At 40.6% G+C, this 17,297-nt stretch overlaps 2 protein-coding genes across 9 annotated transcripts in view; both read right to left on the bottom strand.

Moving 5' to 3' along the window:
• Positions 1-17: 17 nt before the first annotated feature.
• On the bottom strand, positions 18-6,385 carry CBLL1 (Cbl proto-oncogene like 1). 3 transcript variants are annotated; one of them, XM_064422037.1, is made up of 6 exons: positions 6,302-6,385; positions 3,631-3,798; positions 3,184-3,284; positions 2,865-2,948; positions 1,979-2,052; positions 18-1,467 (listed from the first exon to the last, which is right to left on the bottom strand). In XM_064422037.1, exons 1-6 carry the CDS (start codon positions 6,312-6,314, stop codon positions 426-428), a joined length of 1,482 nt encoding a protein of 493 aa, XP_064278107.1. In that variant the 5' UTR covers positions 6,315-6,385; the 3' UTR covers positions 18-425. The 3 variants fall into 3 exon arrangements, with proteins under 3 accessions (XP_064278107.1, XP_064278109.1, XP_064278108.1); XM_064422039.1 differs by having other exon boundaries at positions 3,184-3,281; XM_064422038.1 differs by lacking the exon at positions 6,302-6,385 and adding an exon at positions 5,828-5,965.
• Positions 6,386-7,192: 807 nt separating this feature from the next.
• SLC26A4 (solute carrier family 26 member 4) overlaps positions 7,193-17,297 on the bottom strand; it is a 24,531-nt gene continuing 14,426 nt past the window's right edge. For 4 of the 6 annotated variants that reach the window (XM_064422027.1, XM_064422026.1, XM_064422025.1 and 1 more), the window contains 9 exons: positions 16,790-16,896; positions 15,379-15,448; positions 14,980-15,072; positions 14,783-14,878; positions 13,650-13,880; positions 12,150-12,204; positions 11,699-11,844; positions 10,463-10,546; positions 7,193-9,956 (listed from right to left, as the gene is read on the bottom strand). In XM_064422027.1, coding sequence (XP_064278097.1) covers positions 9,933-9,956; positions 10,463-10,546; positions 11,699-11,844; positions 12,150-12,204; positions 13,650-13,880; positions 14,783-14,878; positions 14,980-15,072; positions 15,379-15,448; positions 16,790-16,896 — 906 coding nt within the window. In that variant the 3' untranslated portion in view covers positions 7,193-9,932. Of the gene's footprint in view, positions 9,957-10,462; positions 10,547-11,698; positions 11,845-12,149; positions 12,205-12,731; positions 12,931-13,288; positions 13,312-13,649; positions 13,881-14,782; positions 14,879-14,979; positions 15,073-15,378; positions 15,449-16,789; positions 16,897-17,297 lie in introns of those variants that run through there. The other 2 variants (XR_010363448.1, XR_010363449.1) reach the window with 2 other exon arrangements.

Raw genomic sequence — 17,297 nt, 5'->3', positions numbered from 1 at the left:
TATAAAAACTCACCACATTTACAACCATATTTCAATTTAATTATTGTACACAGGTTAACAAAAACACTGGGTTTAACGAAAACAATATTCAGAATGGTACAACACGTGTTCATCTTCTCCAGGAAATAATATTACAAGTGATCATCTTAGGACAATTTAGCCACACTAGCAACAGGAGTTCTGTTAAAATGCAACTGTGGTCTACTAAGCCACTTATTTTAGCACTACAGAGTATTTTGAAGTTAAGAGTCCTACAGCCAAGTCTTAAAAATCGTTTTAAGATTCAAACCTCAAAATGTCTTACAGTCAAAATGACAGTATTCTTAAAAAACCACAACAAAATAACCCCAAAATGATTAATTAAAAGGCTTCTGTATTTAGTTTTACCCTCTTCATGGCATTCTCTATTCATGTAGTTGCTTGTATCATTGGTAATAGGGTCTGTATCTGGCTTGATCAGGGTGATGTGGTCCAGGAAGGGGGGCCTGAGTAGGAGGCCCTTGCATCCTTGGAGGTGGAGGCGGCCCCCTTGGAGCTGGCCATATCCCTGGACTCATTCCCCCAGGTTGTGTGAAAGGGGGACTGAGAGTTCCTTGATCTTCACTGAACTGTGGCAAAGAGTTGGGATTGTAGTGATGGGGAGGGGGAGCGTTTACATTGACGGGCGGGCCCCCGTGCTGCGGAGGGGGAGGTCCCGGGGGAGGATGGTTCATGTAGGGGGGCATCTGGGCAATGATGTGTCCGGGCGGGGGGGTTATGGGCGGCGGGGCAGAGGTCATGGGGGGCGGCGGGGCCTGGCTGTACACCATGTGGGGCGTGCCGGCCGCCTGCGGAGGGTGCTGCAGCGGGTGGCTGATGGGCGGAGGCGGCGGCGGGGGCGGCGCGTAGTGCTGCTGGGGAGGCATGATGTGATGAGGGTGCGACACCACGGGCTGGCCCTGGTACTCGGGATGATGGTGAGCAGGTGCGGGCGCTGGCGGAGGCGGCTCTCGAGCGCCTGAGCTGGAATCATCCTGGATGGGGACAGTTATTAAGTTGCTGTGTTTCCTGGTGGAGATGCGGAAGGTGTCCTGAGCGACGGGGCGGGGGGGCGGCGGAGCCATGGACATCTCTGCGGGAGGAGCACGGATGTCTTCGTGGGGCTGGTTGTAGTGCTCGTGTGGCACGTGCTGCAGAGGAGGCGGTGGCATCATGATGTGCTGCTTTGGCGGAATGTGGCTCATGTGATGCTTCTCAGGGGGCATGATGAAACGCTCGGGAATTTCGGCCGGCGGCGGGGCGATAGGAGGATGCACGGGTTCGATGGGAGGACGAGTAACAGGCTTGCCAGCTCTCATGTGACGGTGGTTGATGTGAGCTTGCAAGTCCCTCTGTGACAGGTAAGTTCTCTTGCATCCTTGAACAATGCTGCACATGAAGAGAGACCCTCGTACACACTGCTCAATTCGCTGCACGGGTTCGTTACAGCTAAATAAAAAGAGAATATTGATTTATTGTCATCACGGGGAGCTCAACATTCATTCTTCCTTGTGAATGTAATTAGCCAAATTAGAACTGACAATTTTTCCCCACTGTAGCAATGAAAGAAACTTCAATGATTTTGAAGTTTACACAGTTTAAATATAGAAATGTAACTACGAAAGAACATAAAAATGTCATGAGGTAGAATTTTTAAGTAGCATCTCTCAAACAAATTCTTCTGTGCATTAAAACATAACACGGGTCATTTTCACTAAGTAAATCAAACTGCCATTAATTCCTTTTCAAATTACAGCAATAACAGCTTACCTATCCAAAAACAACAAAGTAAACACTGATCTCTTACAATCCCAAAATATGGAATAGGAACTAGAAAGTTCAGACTACTCTACTGCCTCTGCTAAATGTACATAAGAGTTGTGTTAATAGAGTATCTGAAATAATATATTTAGGTTACTTTCTTACATTTCCTTTAATAACAAATCTTGAGATAACTTACCCTGGACACATCTTGTCTCCCTTTTTCTCATGTAGTATAGCACAGTCATAGCAGAAAACATGCTTGCAAGGTATCTAGAAATAAAAAATTGCTGTTAAGACATGGTGTATAAATATCTATGTCCATTCTGCAGAATACAGTTCCTCCCTCCAGTACACAGTTTATAATATTAAAGTAACTAAGTTACCTATGAGGTGAACAAGCACAGCAGTGGTTAACAATTTACAGTATCTTCCACAGCAACTTTCTAGAACAGTTTATACTGAGTTTGGGGTTTTTTGGGATACTGTAGTTTGGGGTTAAGTGTTGGTAAAAAGCATTGGCAGAAGTTTGAGTCTTGCACTATTACCAACACTGAACTTTCACAGAAGCTGCATATGCAATCTGATTACACTTGTCCTGCTGGCAAGGAAGGAAAGTTTTAAAAGCATTAACTGTCATTAAGTCAGAAACTGAAGCCTGTTACATCACACATATAAATCTAAATTAATCTCAGGGATTTTTAAAGGTACATAAAAGTGAACAGTGTTTTACAACTTCACTGAAAGTCTTCATCTGAGATAAAAAGCTTATTTTCAAACCTAAGTGGTGTAAGGTCAAAACCCCAGAACCTGAAGGTTTTTTCTGTTGTGATGGTGTTCTGTTTTTTGTCTAACATTTTCAGGCTTACTTTACTGAATCGGGGGGGTAAAGCAAAATCAGTCAGACAGATGGAACAAAAACACTTGAGCAGTGAAGGCCTCCAGGTCCTTTCTGGTACTATTCTGCGTTTATTCAGATGCCCATTGAAATCAGAAATCTCTAGAAGCCTCATAAAGACACAGTAAAACCTCATTTTATCTAAAGGGAAGCCATGGCTGAATCTTCCACTGGCAATTTCACTCACCATGCGTCCATACATTTTGATGGGCAATCCACACTTATCACAGAAATGGACAGGTGTATCATCCTTTTCCCCCAGCAGGTTTATCTGATAGGACAGAGAAGGGGGTGAGAAAACAAACCCCAACAGCACTAAAGCTCCCCATTTCAATTATCATCAACATACCCATTATTTCTGAATTGGTTGAAAAGGAAGCAAGAACGCCACATCAGGAGAAAGCAGAGGAGGTAATTTTTAGTCAAACAAAAATAACTGAGAACCTTTTAATTAACAAAGTATCTACCAGGACTATCTACAGCATGGTAGAGATCCATGACTTTACCTTATAATCCCAAAAAATGGGTCCAGGAAATCTCCTTTGACTGCCAAACATTTCACCTCCTTTACATTCGTATCGCTCCTCCTTGTTATAATCAAATTCTTCTGTGGAAAGGAGAAAGAGAAGAAAGACACGAGCCAACCACAACACTTTTGTAATTGACACCAGCTGCTATTAAGAGCATGGGTCATTTTTACTGAAATCACCAAAAAATGCCACCGCACTTCCAATCTGCTGAGCCCATTCTACAGAAATGTAGAACCAAAGTAGTAAGACAGCCTGTTCTGGAAGTGGGCACTACTGAAGCCCTACAGTGCAGCAGTACTTGGAGATTTGAAACTTGGTTTGTGTTTGGACAGAACCCCAGACCCTTAAAGTCTCTGAGAAAAGTCTGAAACAATGCTGTAGAATAATACATTTCCCTACTACAGGGAATTTATATGAATTTACCTTCATCACCAGCTTGTGTCTTCGCAGGCATCCTGTTCATATTTCTTGGAGTTCGAGGTGCAGGTTTGGTTTTATTGGTCTGTTTTGAAATTAGCTTTATAGGGATTCTTCTACGGACATCAAGACCACCCAATGATCCTGAACTATTTGTTCCTTGCAAATCATTGTCTGTGAAAGAAAATTTTAAAAAGTATAGGTTTTTTAAAATTTATCTAATGGTCTCTAAAGAGGCTAAATATTAACAGAAATATTTTAAGAAAAATAATATTTAAAGCTTGCTTAAGACTCCTACAACATATCAAAATTTAATCACTACAGATAGGTATCTTCACAGACAATTTATTCCAGAAATCACGTAAAAAAAAACTGCATTGTGACCAGCAACGAATTTAGGAAACCTAGTTTAAAAATAAAGCTATTAAAATAACCTAGCTAGTCACACATTTTTCCATTAACCTTACAGCTCTTCTCACAGTGTGAAGAGCACTGGAGAGTCAATTCTTTGTACCACCTTGATTACACAGAATTTCTTACATGAAAAGATAATTTTTACAATTTATGTATATTGTTTATTAAAGTAGGAAGGAAAGTAGTTCATATATTAACTCAGCATCTTGACATATCACTTAGAAATTTATTATATAGTATCACAAAAGTACTGGTACTTAGGAATATGTAGCTGCATGCTTCCTAACCAAAGAATTACTGTTCCTGGCTATATACAAAATTATCCTTAACCAGATTTACATCTAAGTACCAGGGCAAACAAAGCAAGAAATAGCCTGACACATGCATCAGCAGGTACAGGCTCCAAGAGACAGCACAGACCAGGTAATGCAACAAGCCACACCAAGGAGAAGGCACAACTCCCTCAACCTCCAGCGAGTTATCTGCAGCCACCCAGAGCATCTCATTCATACAAAAATGAAGTTACAAAAATGAAGTTACATCCTTCACAAATCTTCACTGGGATTTTAACTGAAAATGCCACAGGTGTTTCACAGCAGGGCACGTTCAGTCTGGAAGGGGAGAGCCCCGAGCAGTTTCAGCCCTGCAGCTCCACAGGGTAGGGCACTCCAGCCCTGGAATGGCTGCAGAGGCCCCAAAGGATTGCAGTGCAGGATGCTGAAATTAGGCTCATTAGTGTAATTCTGCACAATGCCTCACCAACTGCTGCCTCTCAAAGCCTACAACCACCACCACGAGTGGCACCATAACAATGCAACAAGTAGAAGGAAAAAAAAAAATACAAACAAGAAAACACGAGATTGCTCTCAGTTTTTCAGCAGCTACCAGCAAAGCCAGGAAAGGTGTCAGTTCCAAACTGCCCTGACAGTCCTGTCCCTCCAAACCAAAAGCCCTCAGCTTCCTCAGAGAGACCAAACTCCTCTTAGAACTATGGTTTCACTCCAAAAGGCAATACACAAAAAGGCAAAAGCAATAAAACTTCTTTTTACTTCTGGTCATTTGTTATTTCTTTCAGATGAACTTGCAAGCACTGAACTATGTCATCAGGCCTCCCCAGGGAGTGCTTGACCAAGGCATCAGAGGTAAAGCCACTTGTTTTCCACATGTTGGGAAATTCTGTTTTCTACCAGAATACACAAAACCACAGCACCATAAACCACAGAGTCTCTGCAGCAACTCAGTCCATTTGTAAACAAGGATAACTAAAAAGAATTTTAAAAATCAAAAACCTATTTATTAGTTAATCCAGTGAACTGTCAATAAGTTCTGCCACTTTTCCTCCTTATATCCTTTCAAGCCAGGAATGTTTACATGAGTTAGCTGCTTAACTAACCCAACCTAGCAGGTTTATTAGTCACTCATGCTTCACGGAAGGATAATAAATTCCAGTCTGCAGGAGCACAATTTGCGGGATAATGTCCAGAAAAAACTACAAGAAACATACCAAACTTGTTGAGACTACTTAAAGAAGCTCTAATTAGAGGTGATGCAGCCTACTGAAATGTCACCTTCATCAACTTATGCTTTATTTTTGCATTTCTAGCTTTATTAAAATTCACAAATACAGCTCAAATACTTCACAGGTAAGAGTCATAACGCAATGTTTTGTAAGGGAAAGGAAAAAACCTCCAAAACCACCGTAGCACGAAGCCCACGTCCATTCATATATTCCCTGCGCTGCGCCAGCGCATTAACCAGCAAAGGAGCACAGCCACGCCAGCGCGCTCACCGGCAAACGACATTTAAACCACGAAACCGAATTTAAGCACAGGAGGAAGTTTCCTCTCGGGCCACAAACACGGAATCAGGAAATTATGGACACCGATGCGGGGGAACGCGGCGGGCACACGCGCGTCTCTCCCACCCCCGGCACCTCACGGGCCGCATCCGGGGCCGCCGGGCCCGGACACCCCGGACACCCGAGCCCGGCCCGCCCCGCCGGCAGCGGCCCCTCCGCCCGGCCGAGCGCCCTCGGGGCGGGGGCAGCGCGGGGCCGAGGGCGGCTCCGGGGCCTGCCCGGGCGGGGAGCAGGCCCCGCGGCGCACCCGAGCCCCGCCGGCGCTCCCGGGGCCGGGCCGGGCCCGCCGCCGCCGCCGCCGCGCCGCCCCGCGCCCGCCGGCCCCGCTCGGCCGCTCCCGGTCCGGCGGCGGGCCCAGGCCCGGCGGGCCGGGCACGGGCGGGCCCCCGGCCTCCCCCTGCTCACCATTGTGGTCCATGATGCGGCGCGGGGCGCTGTGGGAGCGGAAGGGCGCGGCCGGAAGCGGCGGCGGCGCGGGCGGGGCGCGGCGCTCCGGGCCGGCGGAGCGGGAGCAGAGCGGGCCCGGCGTGCGGAGCCGCCGCCCGCTGGGACTAGGAGGCCGCCCCCTGGGTTTTGGGGGAAGGATGGAGTGGAAACACGATCGGGGTCTCTGAGTTCAGGAGCCGCGGAGGCCCCGCCGGCCGGCTGCGCGGTGCAGGCTTCAGGCACCGGGGCGATGTGAGGCCGCGGCGCGCTCTCGGCTGCTGCTGGTCAGGCTTCAGCTGCAGCACGGAACGGGCCGATTGCTGACACGCTGTGCCAGTGGTGGAACCGTGGATCTCCAGAGCACTCGGAAGCTTCACAGCAACAGAGTTCACTAGCCAGGAGAGGACTTGATGTTAAATTTAGCATTTTGTAATTCTTGTGTAATTCAGTGCGATGGTGAAGAATAGCACTGAAGAAAGAAAGAAAATACAACGAAGTCGTAGGTTTTAAGTAGAAAATGGCCTCGAGCTGTCCTTCCCCAGCCCTGAAGGTAACTCTACTCCATGCACTTCACATTGGTGATTGTCTCACTAAAAGCCTCCCGGGTTGGGATCTTGCGCCCCTACAGACAATGTCTCTCATTATCTTTACAGCCTTAACATTTAAAAGCTACCATTAAAGTCTAACATTTCTTGTCTTACCCGAACAAGGCAGAGGGAACAGGTTTTCCCTTTTGTCTTTGTTGATCCTCAAAACAGACCCAAGGGAAGAGTGACACTGATCCCTTCATAATATGCCTTATCTCCCCATAATAGGAATTCACAAAGAGAAGACTTAAAAACCCCCAAACATACAGACACAAGGAGCACATTTTCAGTGTGCACAACTTTATTTTCTAGTTAATGGGTACAATTACTTTTCAAATGCAGCTTTTTAAAAGTGTAAAAAAACTTAAAATACATCTCCAAATTTGATATTTGACATGCAACGACAGAACAGGAATACTCAAAATGCATACAAAAATACCACTTCTTCATCCTACTGGAAAAAGATAAGCACATCTACTTAAAGATATTTTATTTAGTAAAAAACTGTAGAGAATTTTAGCTTCATTGCAAAATCCAGTATTTTGATATCCTTAATTTTGATGGATACATGGAAAATTAAGCACTTAACCAGTGAGAAAGGCATTTGGATGCATTCTGTATACTACCTCTTACTCTTCTATGCCACTGTAGGCTTTGAGAGAAATGCTGTTTTTCAGAAAAAGTTTAATATTTTATGCCTGTTAAATTAAGAACAACCATGCCTGGAAGAAATACACAGGCCAAGAATAAGTGCATTTTATCATTTTATCACAATCCCAGATCAGATGTCATATTTGGAAAAGAACTGGAAGACAATTGTTGAGTATTTAATTGCTTTTTAAATACCTGTACAGACAAGAACTAGAGAAAATTCAAAAATAATGTAATGACATATCTGTCAAGTAAGAATCTGTACTCAAACTTCACAGTGCAGATGTTGCCTTGAGGGAAAAAAAAATCACCGCTACCATTTTTTTACCAACTTTTCTCTAGAGTGTGCCCTGCACAACAATTAGCTGAAAGCTCACTTGCCAGGTAGATTATTTTACTTTTTACTTAAAATGTGCATCTAAAAAACCTGTTACTGGCTTGTGCACTGGCAGCTGTTCCAGCAGTCGGGGTAACAGGAGCTGGGCCATGGCCTGATGGGGACCTGAGGCCAGTAAGGTGGGCTGGAGTGCCAACCCCCTGTGAGAGGCTGGCAAGGGGACAGGAGGAGGACAGGTAGAGTTAAAAGCATGAATTGTCAAATGACAGGCTGGGCTGAAGCATCAGTGCCACCAGAAATGAATGGTTCCATCTGAAGAGGGGCAGAGTGGTGTGATTTGCCTCTTGAACCCTTGCCCCATTCTCAGATGGTGGAGATGCCCACCCCATGGACAAAAGGCCCATGTCCATTGTGAGAATCCTGCTGTTTGCTGGCTTGGACTGGAGCACCAACATCTCCTAAGTTCAAGTGCCTGTACTGAGAAACTTCACTGTTGTGAAGGCTGAAGTCAGTGCCTTAACAAGAGAATACACATTTTAGTTTGGGGCTGTTACCTGTTGTGTAAGATACTGTCCAACTGGCCAAAGTTTATAGGATTTTTTTTCACAGATGTTAACAGAGTTCACTTAGGTCCTGAAGCCAGAATATTTATTTAGTGCTTAGCTTTTCCACTACTACCTGCAGCAGAAACCTCTGTGCAGTGTAATGTGAGAAAATTTCTCTGATGTAATCAAGTAAGGAGAATTAAATATACTGAAGGTAATTTTCCACATTGTTGAACTTAAAGGCATTTTATACCTGGACATTTCTTACACTTCTGGACATTTCTTACACTTCAGTTTTTATCTGTTTCCTTACAATGCAGGGTTTTTTCCCATTTAAAAATAATGTAATGCTAAAAAAATTAAGGTAGCAGTCTGTTTTCCATCAAAATACATTTCTTCTTCATGAAAACTAAGAACATTAGTTAAGGATTAAAATTTTGCTGCTCAAATCTTTATCTTTTGTAAATTATTGCACTTGTGCATTGTGAACTTTCATATGTAAAAGAACAGCAGCAGCAGCAGTTTGATGTAGATTATTAAAAGAAAAAAATCTCTATAAAAATATAACTATTCATTAAACAAAAAATACACCTATATTCCATTTTAAAAAAACCAAATGTCAATAGTAGGTCACATTCTGACTTTCTTGCTTACACTCAGTATCAGCCTGTTTACAGATTTCAGGGACTAAGGTTTTCCTTAATTTATCTTATGATCTGCCTCTTGATGAAGATTATGTAACCTAGCCAAAATAATCTTCTGTCTGTCCTTCATTTAAGGGACAATCATTAATAGTAGTGCAAGACTTGCTACAATGGGATTAGTACAGAACTAATGAACCCATGTCCACGGGTCTTTAGAAACTTTTCCTATTTGAAATATTACTGTAGTTCAGTGCTGTTTCCTGTTCACGTGACAGTTTCACCTGCCACCTCAGTGATTTAACTACCTGCAGCAATTCAAGGAATTGCTTGAAAAAAATAATCATGATACATTTTTTGAGGCTTGTCAGCACATACTACCATAGTAATGCTCTAGAATTCAAAGCCTTGGCCAGCTAGAACTCCAGCCCTTCCACTAGGCTTTGTATAAATATTGAACAAAAGGCTTGACATCTGAAAATTTTGGTCTCTTCCATTCTCCTGGGCAGACCACAGAGCAGCTTTTCATCCTGTACACACTGATAAAAGTGTAGTGCAACTTCTGCCTGACTAGTCTCAAAACTAAGTACATCTTTCACAATAGTCTTCTGATTTTCTTTTTTATTAATACATATCATAGCAGAAAGTGCTTGCAGAATCAAGGTCCAGAATATTTCTGGGATAATGCTAGCTAAAATTTGGAGTTATAGAGATCTGTATCATTCAGACAAACAATCAGGGTTTTCTTCAAGTGCAAAGATTGGTTTCATAGCAGAAAATGCTGGTGTGGATAGTACTGGTGCATGGATATTGCTGTGTGCTCACAGGCAGGACAGTGCCAGCAGTCCTTCAGGAGGCAAGTCGGCGCATAGCCTAGAGAAATGGGTTTTGAAAGGTGGAGAGAAACAGGCCGTGGTTAGTTCTCAGTATACACCATCTGGGAAAATTACATGTTTGTGTAAACTAAAACCTCAGTGAAAGTACAAAGAAAGCAACTTCAGTAAACTGTACAAGTTGTGCAAGAAGATGTCTGCTGTGTTAAAAGGAGGAATGAAAGCAGAAGGTTGATTATCGTTTTGGTCTCTGGTGCCTCAAGCCTTACAAAGTCTTCTTTTAGGCACCCAGCTTGTGTTTAGATCTGTTTATAAGCCTGTGTAAGGCAAAAGTAATCCTAAAGCAACAGAGATGAGGAGATAATTAAGCAGATATAATCTACTATAATCTCAAGAAAAATGTGACTTCCTCCACGTAGCACTGCCATTCAGTATCCAGAGAGGGTGTGCATTTATGGAGAAGGTACCTGGTGAGGGCCACACTCTCACAGCATGACTCAAGGCTACAGGCAGAGGGATAGACACATTCAGTTCTAAAGTGCATACCTCTTCCTGAACATCAAGTTCATCATCAGGCTGGCTGGCTTCTGTGAACTCTATGGGTTCTTTAGACTCCTGCATGAGTGAAATCTTGGTAGAAAGAAATTAAGAAACATGATGAGTTACATGTTGCCCATATAATTGAAATTTATTTTTTTTACTCTAAAGTACCTTAAAATAACTTCCACAGCTTAGAAAAGTCTGTTGTTTACTGTTTCTTGGCAAAGATGATGATGATTTACTTCAGCTGAGAGGAACTGATAAATTGCAGAGCCTTTGGGCCTGTCTCTGCTTACATGAGTAGTTGTGGCTTTGTAAAAATAATAAAATCTATCTTTAAACTGACGTATAGCATTACAAAAATGTTAACGTCTGGCATAAAAATTAGTATGGAAAAGTTATAAAAATAAGAGTCCTAGCCCAGTTAATTATCAGTAATATTAATTTTAATTGCTATTTATTCATAATACTGTAATAGTAATTGCTAGGAAAGGAATTGTGGAGAAAAGAAAGGAGGACATTTTATGACCATTTTCCTAAAGAGGGCCTTTTAAATGCTACAGAGCATTGCAAATCTCTAAATGCTACAGATTATTCTGGGTATCTGAAAAAAACACAGAATACAATGATGAAATGCACAGAGAAGGCAGCAGGAATTAACACAAATGTGAATTCTGTACACATCCATGCCAAGCAGAGTGAGACTATGGCTTTGATCAGAAGTCTATGGAGCGTTGGGAAAGGGAGAAGGGAATGATTATTCATTACAGCTAACAACCCAGAAGTCCAGCAGGCCCAAACCAAGCAGGAAATATTTGTCATATAATTGAACATGAGACAACCCATCTCCACAGGATAGTGTCACAGGTTCCAAAAGAAGTCTTACAGACACATTGAAGAAAACTCCATCTGTAGCAATTAAATACAATGCTCCAAATGAAACCTCCAGCTGATGAGGTTCTTAAGATGCCAGTAGTCAGAAATTAGAAAATGTGTCTTAGGATGAACTGTTTTCCATATGTGCTGTTTCTCATGTTCTTTTCACTAACAAGCTCCTGGAGCTGACAGACCCTTCCTTTAATCTACAAAAATACTCATGTACTACAGAAGCTGCCCAATTTACTACACTCCCACTTTTTTTGTACTACAATTCTAGGTCTAGTTTTCAAATGTGGCACAGAAATTTCAAGAATGAGTGCTATATGATGGAAGGAATGGGAATGTACTGCTGGATATCCTTACCTTCTCAAATATGGGATCCTGGTTGTCACTGTATGTCATTTGATTCCTTATGTAGAGCACAGCATCATGGACAGTCAAGAAAAATATGTCTTTTCTGACAGTGTCATCAAAAAAGGCACCCCGTTCCAGCTGAGATATAAGGTTGTCTGAATAAAAGAAAGTCATAACAGGTTTATACAATATGAAGTATTTAAGAAATAAAAGTTAAAATACATGGTTGCAACTGTCAGAAATCAAGTGAACAGCCAAATGAATCCTTCAATTATAGTTCAGTTTTGACTTTTACTTTCCATATTTCCTTTGCACCCCACCATTTTTTGTTTCCCAATGGAGTCAGTGTTACAGTTCACATATTTACTAGTGTGCATGCTACACAGACACATCTAGAGATCCCTTCTCACCTTCATTTTATTTTTTGCATGAGTGAAAGTACAAATACTTGGATATTTACCTTGATATGAAGCAAAGTATACTCTCACATCAATTCTCTCAAACTCTTTAATTATCTAAAAAAAAAAAAAAAAGTTTGCAACAAGGACATCAATAAATAAAACCTGTAAGGAGAAAATACATATATGTCTGTAGGTCTGTGTAATGTATAGACTCATACACTTCATTTTTTTCTGATTGTCTTCATTCCACATAGTACATTTTGTTTATTCATCATAATTAATGTACTGCTATAGTTTGCTATATTTAAAGATCCACTAGTCAAGTACCTGGTGCTGAAGTGGCATATCTTCAGCTATATAAGTGGAACTACCCATTTTACATGCACAAGCATTGCTGCTGGTTGTCATTCTGTCCTCAAAATGAGAATAATCATCTCTCCAAGAGAGACCACGCGGGCCTGAGTGAGCTTTATTTCCCTCATGTATGTGTGATATGATACACTCATTCACTGGCACATGCAGGTATTTTTACACAGATTTTTCCCTCATGCAGCGCACAGATGGACCTGTCCTTGGATGAGAAAGCTACACATGGAGACAGTCAGTGTCATGATGTCAGTGAACCCCATACTCCCATGTACCTGGGCAGGAGGCTGATGCAAGGCACACACTGCTCCTGTACTTCACTTTGGTAAAAGGCAGGAGACTGAAATCTACCCTGGCTCCCTGGTGGCAGGCCAGTCTCTAAGATTAGTGTTTTCAGAGGATTCTGTTTCTGTTACTTGATAAACTTGAGTCATGGTAAAGATCTGGTTTTACAGATAGGTTAAGTAGTCCCAACTGCAAAATTAAGTTAGTGAAAGCATTCATCTGAGCATACAAAATATCAGAAAAAAATGAAGACTGAACAATTTGGTCCTACACACTTGTAACTGGGCACCAAAAAATAATGGAAATACTTGGCCTTAATCTTTACACCTCATTTCCTTCTTCCTAAGAAGAAATATAATCTCCTTATTATGTACTATGAGTTTGAAGATTAATTAATGAATGTTGATGAAGCACTTGATACTAGCCACAGAAAATACTATAAAGAAATTAATCATTCTTCCTTCATAATTAAAATGAATTAATAAATTAAGGAATTAATAAATAAATCTAAAACTGAACTGGGATGGTAATATGAAAGTTTTACTACCTCTGTGTTGAGTGAGCATCATCCTGTGCCCAGAATAAAGCAGGAGGCATGTGGAAAGAAAATATATAACTAGAATATTTCATAACATATGCATATAAGGGGACCACATTTTGCAGTTAATTATTTTGAGTACTTGACTATGAACCCTTCATATTGTTCTTTTAATGCATTTTTCCCCACTTAAAATACACACACCACTAATATTCTACTTCTTGCTGGTATTTTTCATATTTATATTTTCATGGTATTTTTCAACAACATACTTTTTTAAAACTCAGAAATTAACTTGACTAACAGCTCTTGATTTATGTACTACTGACTAGTTTCATTTTCATAGAACATCAGAAAAAAATGCCCTTACCGTTTTTATTGATCTCACAGCTACAATATCCAAGAAGGTTACTGCTCCAAAATCAAGAATGAGACTGTGGATGGGCACCTTGGGGATGTTTACTTTGACTGGGAGTTCTGAATTCCAGTCCACCTGGATCTCTACTTCTTTGGTGGGAACTTGAGGATCCTGGTTGTCTTCAGGTTCCTCATCAGTCTCAAAAGCTTCATTATTAATACCAGGCTCACTGATGATGCCATTCTAATGCACAGATAATATATGGGACATAGAATTTAATCATGGGGAAAGTCTGGGAGTTACAGAAAATACCCCCCTGTGGTACCTTCTGTTGAAGGAATTGGCAAGACAGACACTTGTGAACAGTATCCCCTGCTCCCAGTCCTGGTACTGTGGTTAGCATAACTAATGCCATTTTATATGGCAAGGAGCCATTCTCTGTGGCTGAGCAGGTCATGTATTTGTTCCCTTTTCCCTCTGAAAAAGTCCTTCCACCCTGAAGGTCCTGTGAACCAATCAGACACACCAAACCGATTTCTTCTTCCTCTCTCTACCAGCCTCAAGGCTCCTGGGCACCAAGCTGGTCTCTCCCTTCCTTGCTGGCCTGGAAGGTCCCAGGCACGTGGGCAACCAGGTATAGTTGGTGACCCCATCAGAGAAAAGGGAAGTGAAACACAGGACTTGCCACAGAGAGAGCACTGTCTATGGCAAGTCCTGTGTGGGAAATTTGAACCAAAATTGCTGCTAACAGTGAGACACGCCCAGGGGCCAGGGATGGCTGCACTGTCTTTTGTTTTCTCTGAGTATTGGTGACTCAACTTATTTAATATCATTTTTATATCTAGATTATGATTGTTATATTGATACATTAAACCATGTATTAAGATCTCATCTGATCTGCATGGGGTCCAGGTAGTTAGAAACTCTAAGCTAAAAGTTAGGGTCTAGGTGATTAAAACTGTAAATTAAGTTGTATTATAAATTCTGTATGCTACTTATAAACTGTACTGCCATGTAGGAAGTCATGCTTTTCATCTCTATTTTAAAGATGAGTACAGAGTAATTAATAATTAAACCTTAACTAAAAAGCTCCAACAGTAACCCTTTGAGAAAGAATAGACGTAAATAATTTTAAAAAGGCCTACCTTAGTAGCTTTCAATTTTCCCTTCTTGATTAGTTTTTGTATTTTCCTCAGTGCTTTGAGTCTCTTATTATATACCTTGACTGCATCAAATCCCACCTACAGAAAACAGACCAAAATTATTTAACTTAACTCAGTATAATTCTGCGGAAATCTCAAGGACAGTTAAGAAGCTTCCAAACCCATAACTTATCACTTACAGTGGATTTGAGGCTGCTTTTCAGTCCATCAATGTTAGCATAAAAAATTGGACTTGAAAACTTGAGAATCTTCACACCTTCTGGTTCTATAACCTGTTGCCAAAAAATTTAAGGTTAAACAGCAATAACCATATTTGACAATAAGAAGCAGTTTAGCTATTTTAACATATTCAATTTAAAAAAAATTGCATGGATTTGTTGATGATTGAGGGGATTCTGTTTTTAGAAGTTTACAACCCCAGCATGCAAGATGAACCAACCATCTGGATGAAGATGGTTCTGAAATTTGTTATCTTTGAGCACCTCACTTCCAAATTCAAGTTGTGTACAATATGCAAGGCATCACCTTTTCTTACACTGATGGGCAGACTCAAGGAAAACAATTCAGCCACAACTTACATTTTTGTAGTCCTTGACCTTCTTGTAGATGTCTGTGCCAGGAATGTTTCCAAAGCCTCCCCATGAAGGACTACCAGAAATAGACAGTGAAGGTAAATGTCATATATGGGCACTCACAGAATTTAAGAGATTGCTGCATACAAAGTGGCTTTGACTCCTTGTCGTCTGCTTTCTAATGCCAAACTAACAGACCTGCAAAAGTGTTGAAGCTATTTTGTGTCACTGTAGTGAACAGGCCTTTATAAAAACAAGGTACTTTGATCTCAGCCTACTTAATGCACCATTCTGATTTAAGAGATGAGTGAACAACTTGTTCAGTTGATTTCCCAAACCAGAAGAATATTTTAAAAGCAGATTAGTTCACTTGAAATTTAAAAAAACCAATTTTTTTTACACTGAGAAAAAAAATTGATGGCTTTTTTTCACTTGAACTGAAATGCATTTACATTATTTTCAGATTATGTAAATCTTTTTGTCCAACCTTTTAAATTTTTATTTTAGTCAATAACAAAGCCAAAATATTTTGCAGTCTTCAGATATATATTTAACAGCCAAAGCAAATAGTTTTGAAGTTCGTAAGACCCCATCTCCCCCTTATATTTTGGTAACATTATCTGAGTTGAAATTGGGAATTGTTTTTTGAGGCTCTTCAAATTTTATTTTTTTATAATCTACTATTGTGCAACAATTTTTACAAGGCTTTATTTTTATGCATTTGCTGACAGTGCAACTGTACCTTGGTAATGCTAGTTACACCATGCTCTCTGAACTCCAAGCTGAAGGAAAGGAGTTATGTTGTATTTTCAGATAAAAGGTCAATGAAAAATAACAAGATAACTGAATATAAGGTTCTTCAAATCCACCTTTTCTCACCAATCCACTCCCATACATTCTTTAAGAAGCAAAAAATCAGCCAGAAGCACAATATTTTTTTCTTATTCTCATGCTTTCTCTTGCTCTTCTTTTATAGCCACACAATCAGTCTTGTATAAGCAATAAGTGAAAAGGTTATTGGCATGTGCAACATGCTGTAGTAGTATTACCTGCTGAGAGTTACTGTAACGATCAATTCACTACAAAAGCCATACATCTGTTTATATTTGATCTAGAACGTTCCTGTCCCTTTTCAGAACTCAGATGTGTGGGTGCATATAAAACATATGGCTAAGCACCACCAGGGTGGCCAACATGATATGAAATACTGATCAAATAATGCAGCTTCTCTTTTATCAGTGTAATTAAATTATACCACAGAAAGAGTGTCTTGTTCTAAAAGAAACAGATTTTTTCATTTCAAAATTTTTGTAAACTCAAGCAGATATTCTGCCACAAACCATCTTGCATTTCAGCATATTATCTTCCTTTTTCTTAATATAAAACTAAGAATTATTTCTGATACTGTATTACTTACAACTGAACTCTCAGCACAACTGTCAGCAATCCAAACAAAAGGCCAGCAAGTAATCCCAAATCAAGTCCCAGAATGATGGATGCTATACATGTAAAAACCCAGATCATCTGGAGAAGAAATAACAAATGTAAAGTATTTTCATTTTAACATATGACTCCTGGTCATGCTAAAGAAACACTAGACCAGATAACATGAGAAGCATATTTTAACTTTGGAGCTGATTGTAGCACACTAGAAATCTGCTGACTTCCATACAAAAGTCTTCTTCTTCCTCCAAGATGCTTTTATCCATCATTATCTTATTAGGCTTAGTTAGCTTTTTAGGAAATAAGGGGGTTTTCAACATAACAATATTTTTAAAGGATCCGATTCCTTTGGTTAAATTGAAGGAGATATAGTTAAACATTGCATTTACTTAATGATGGCAATCTTGGTTAATCTTTCTTAAATTTGGAAAGAGTTTTATTTTACCAAGATGAAAAATACTGTAAGGTGCTCCACATGCAGA

Source organism: Passer domesticus, chromosome 5, assembly GCF_036417665.1.
Source record: "Passer domesticus isolate bPasDom1 chromosome 5, bPasDom1.hap1, whole genome shotgun sequence".
NCBI lineage: Eukaryota > Metazoa > Chordata > Aves > Passeriformes > Passeridae > Passer > Passer domesticus.
Note: the sequence above shows the minus strand (reverse complement) of the source record. Positions and strands in the feature narration are given on the sequence as shown.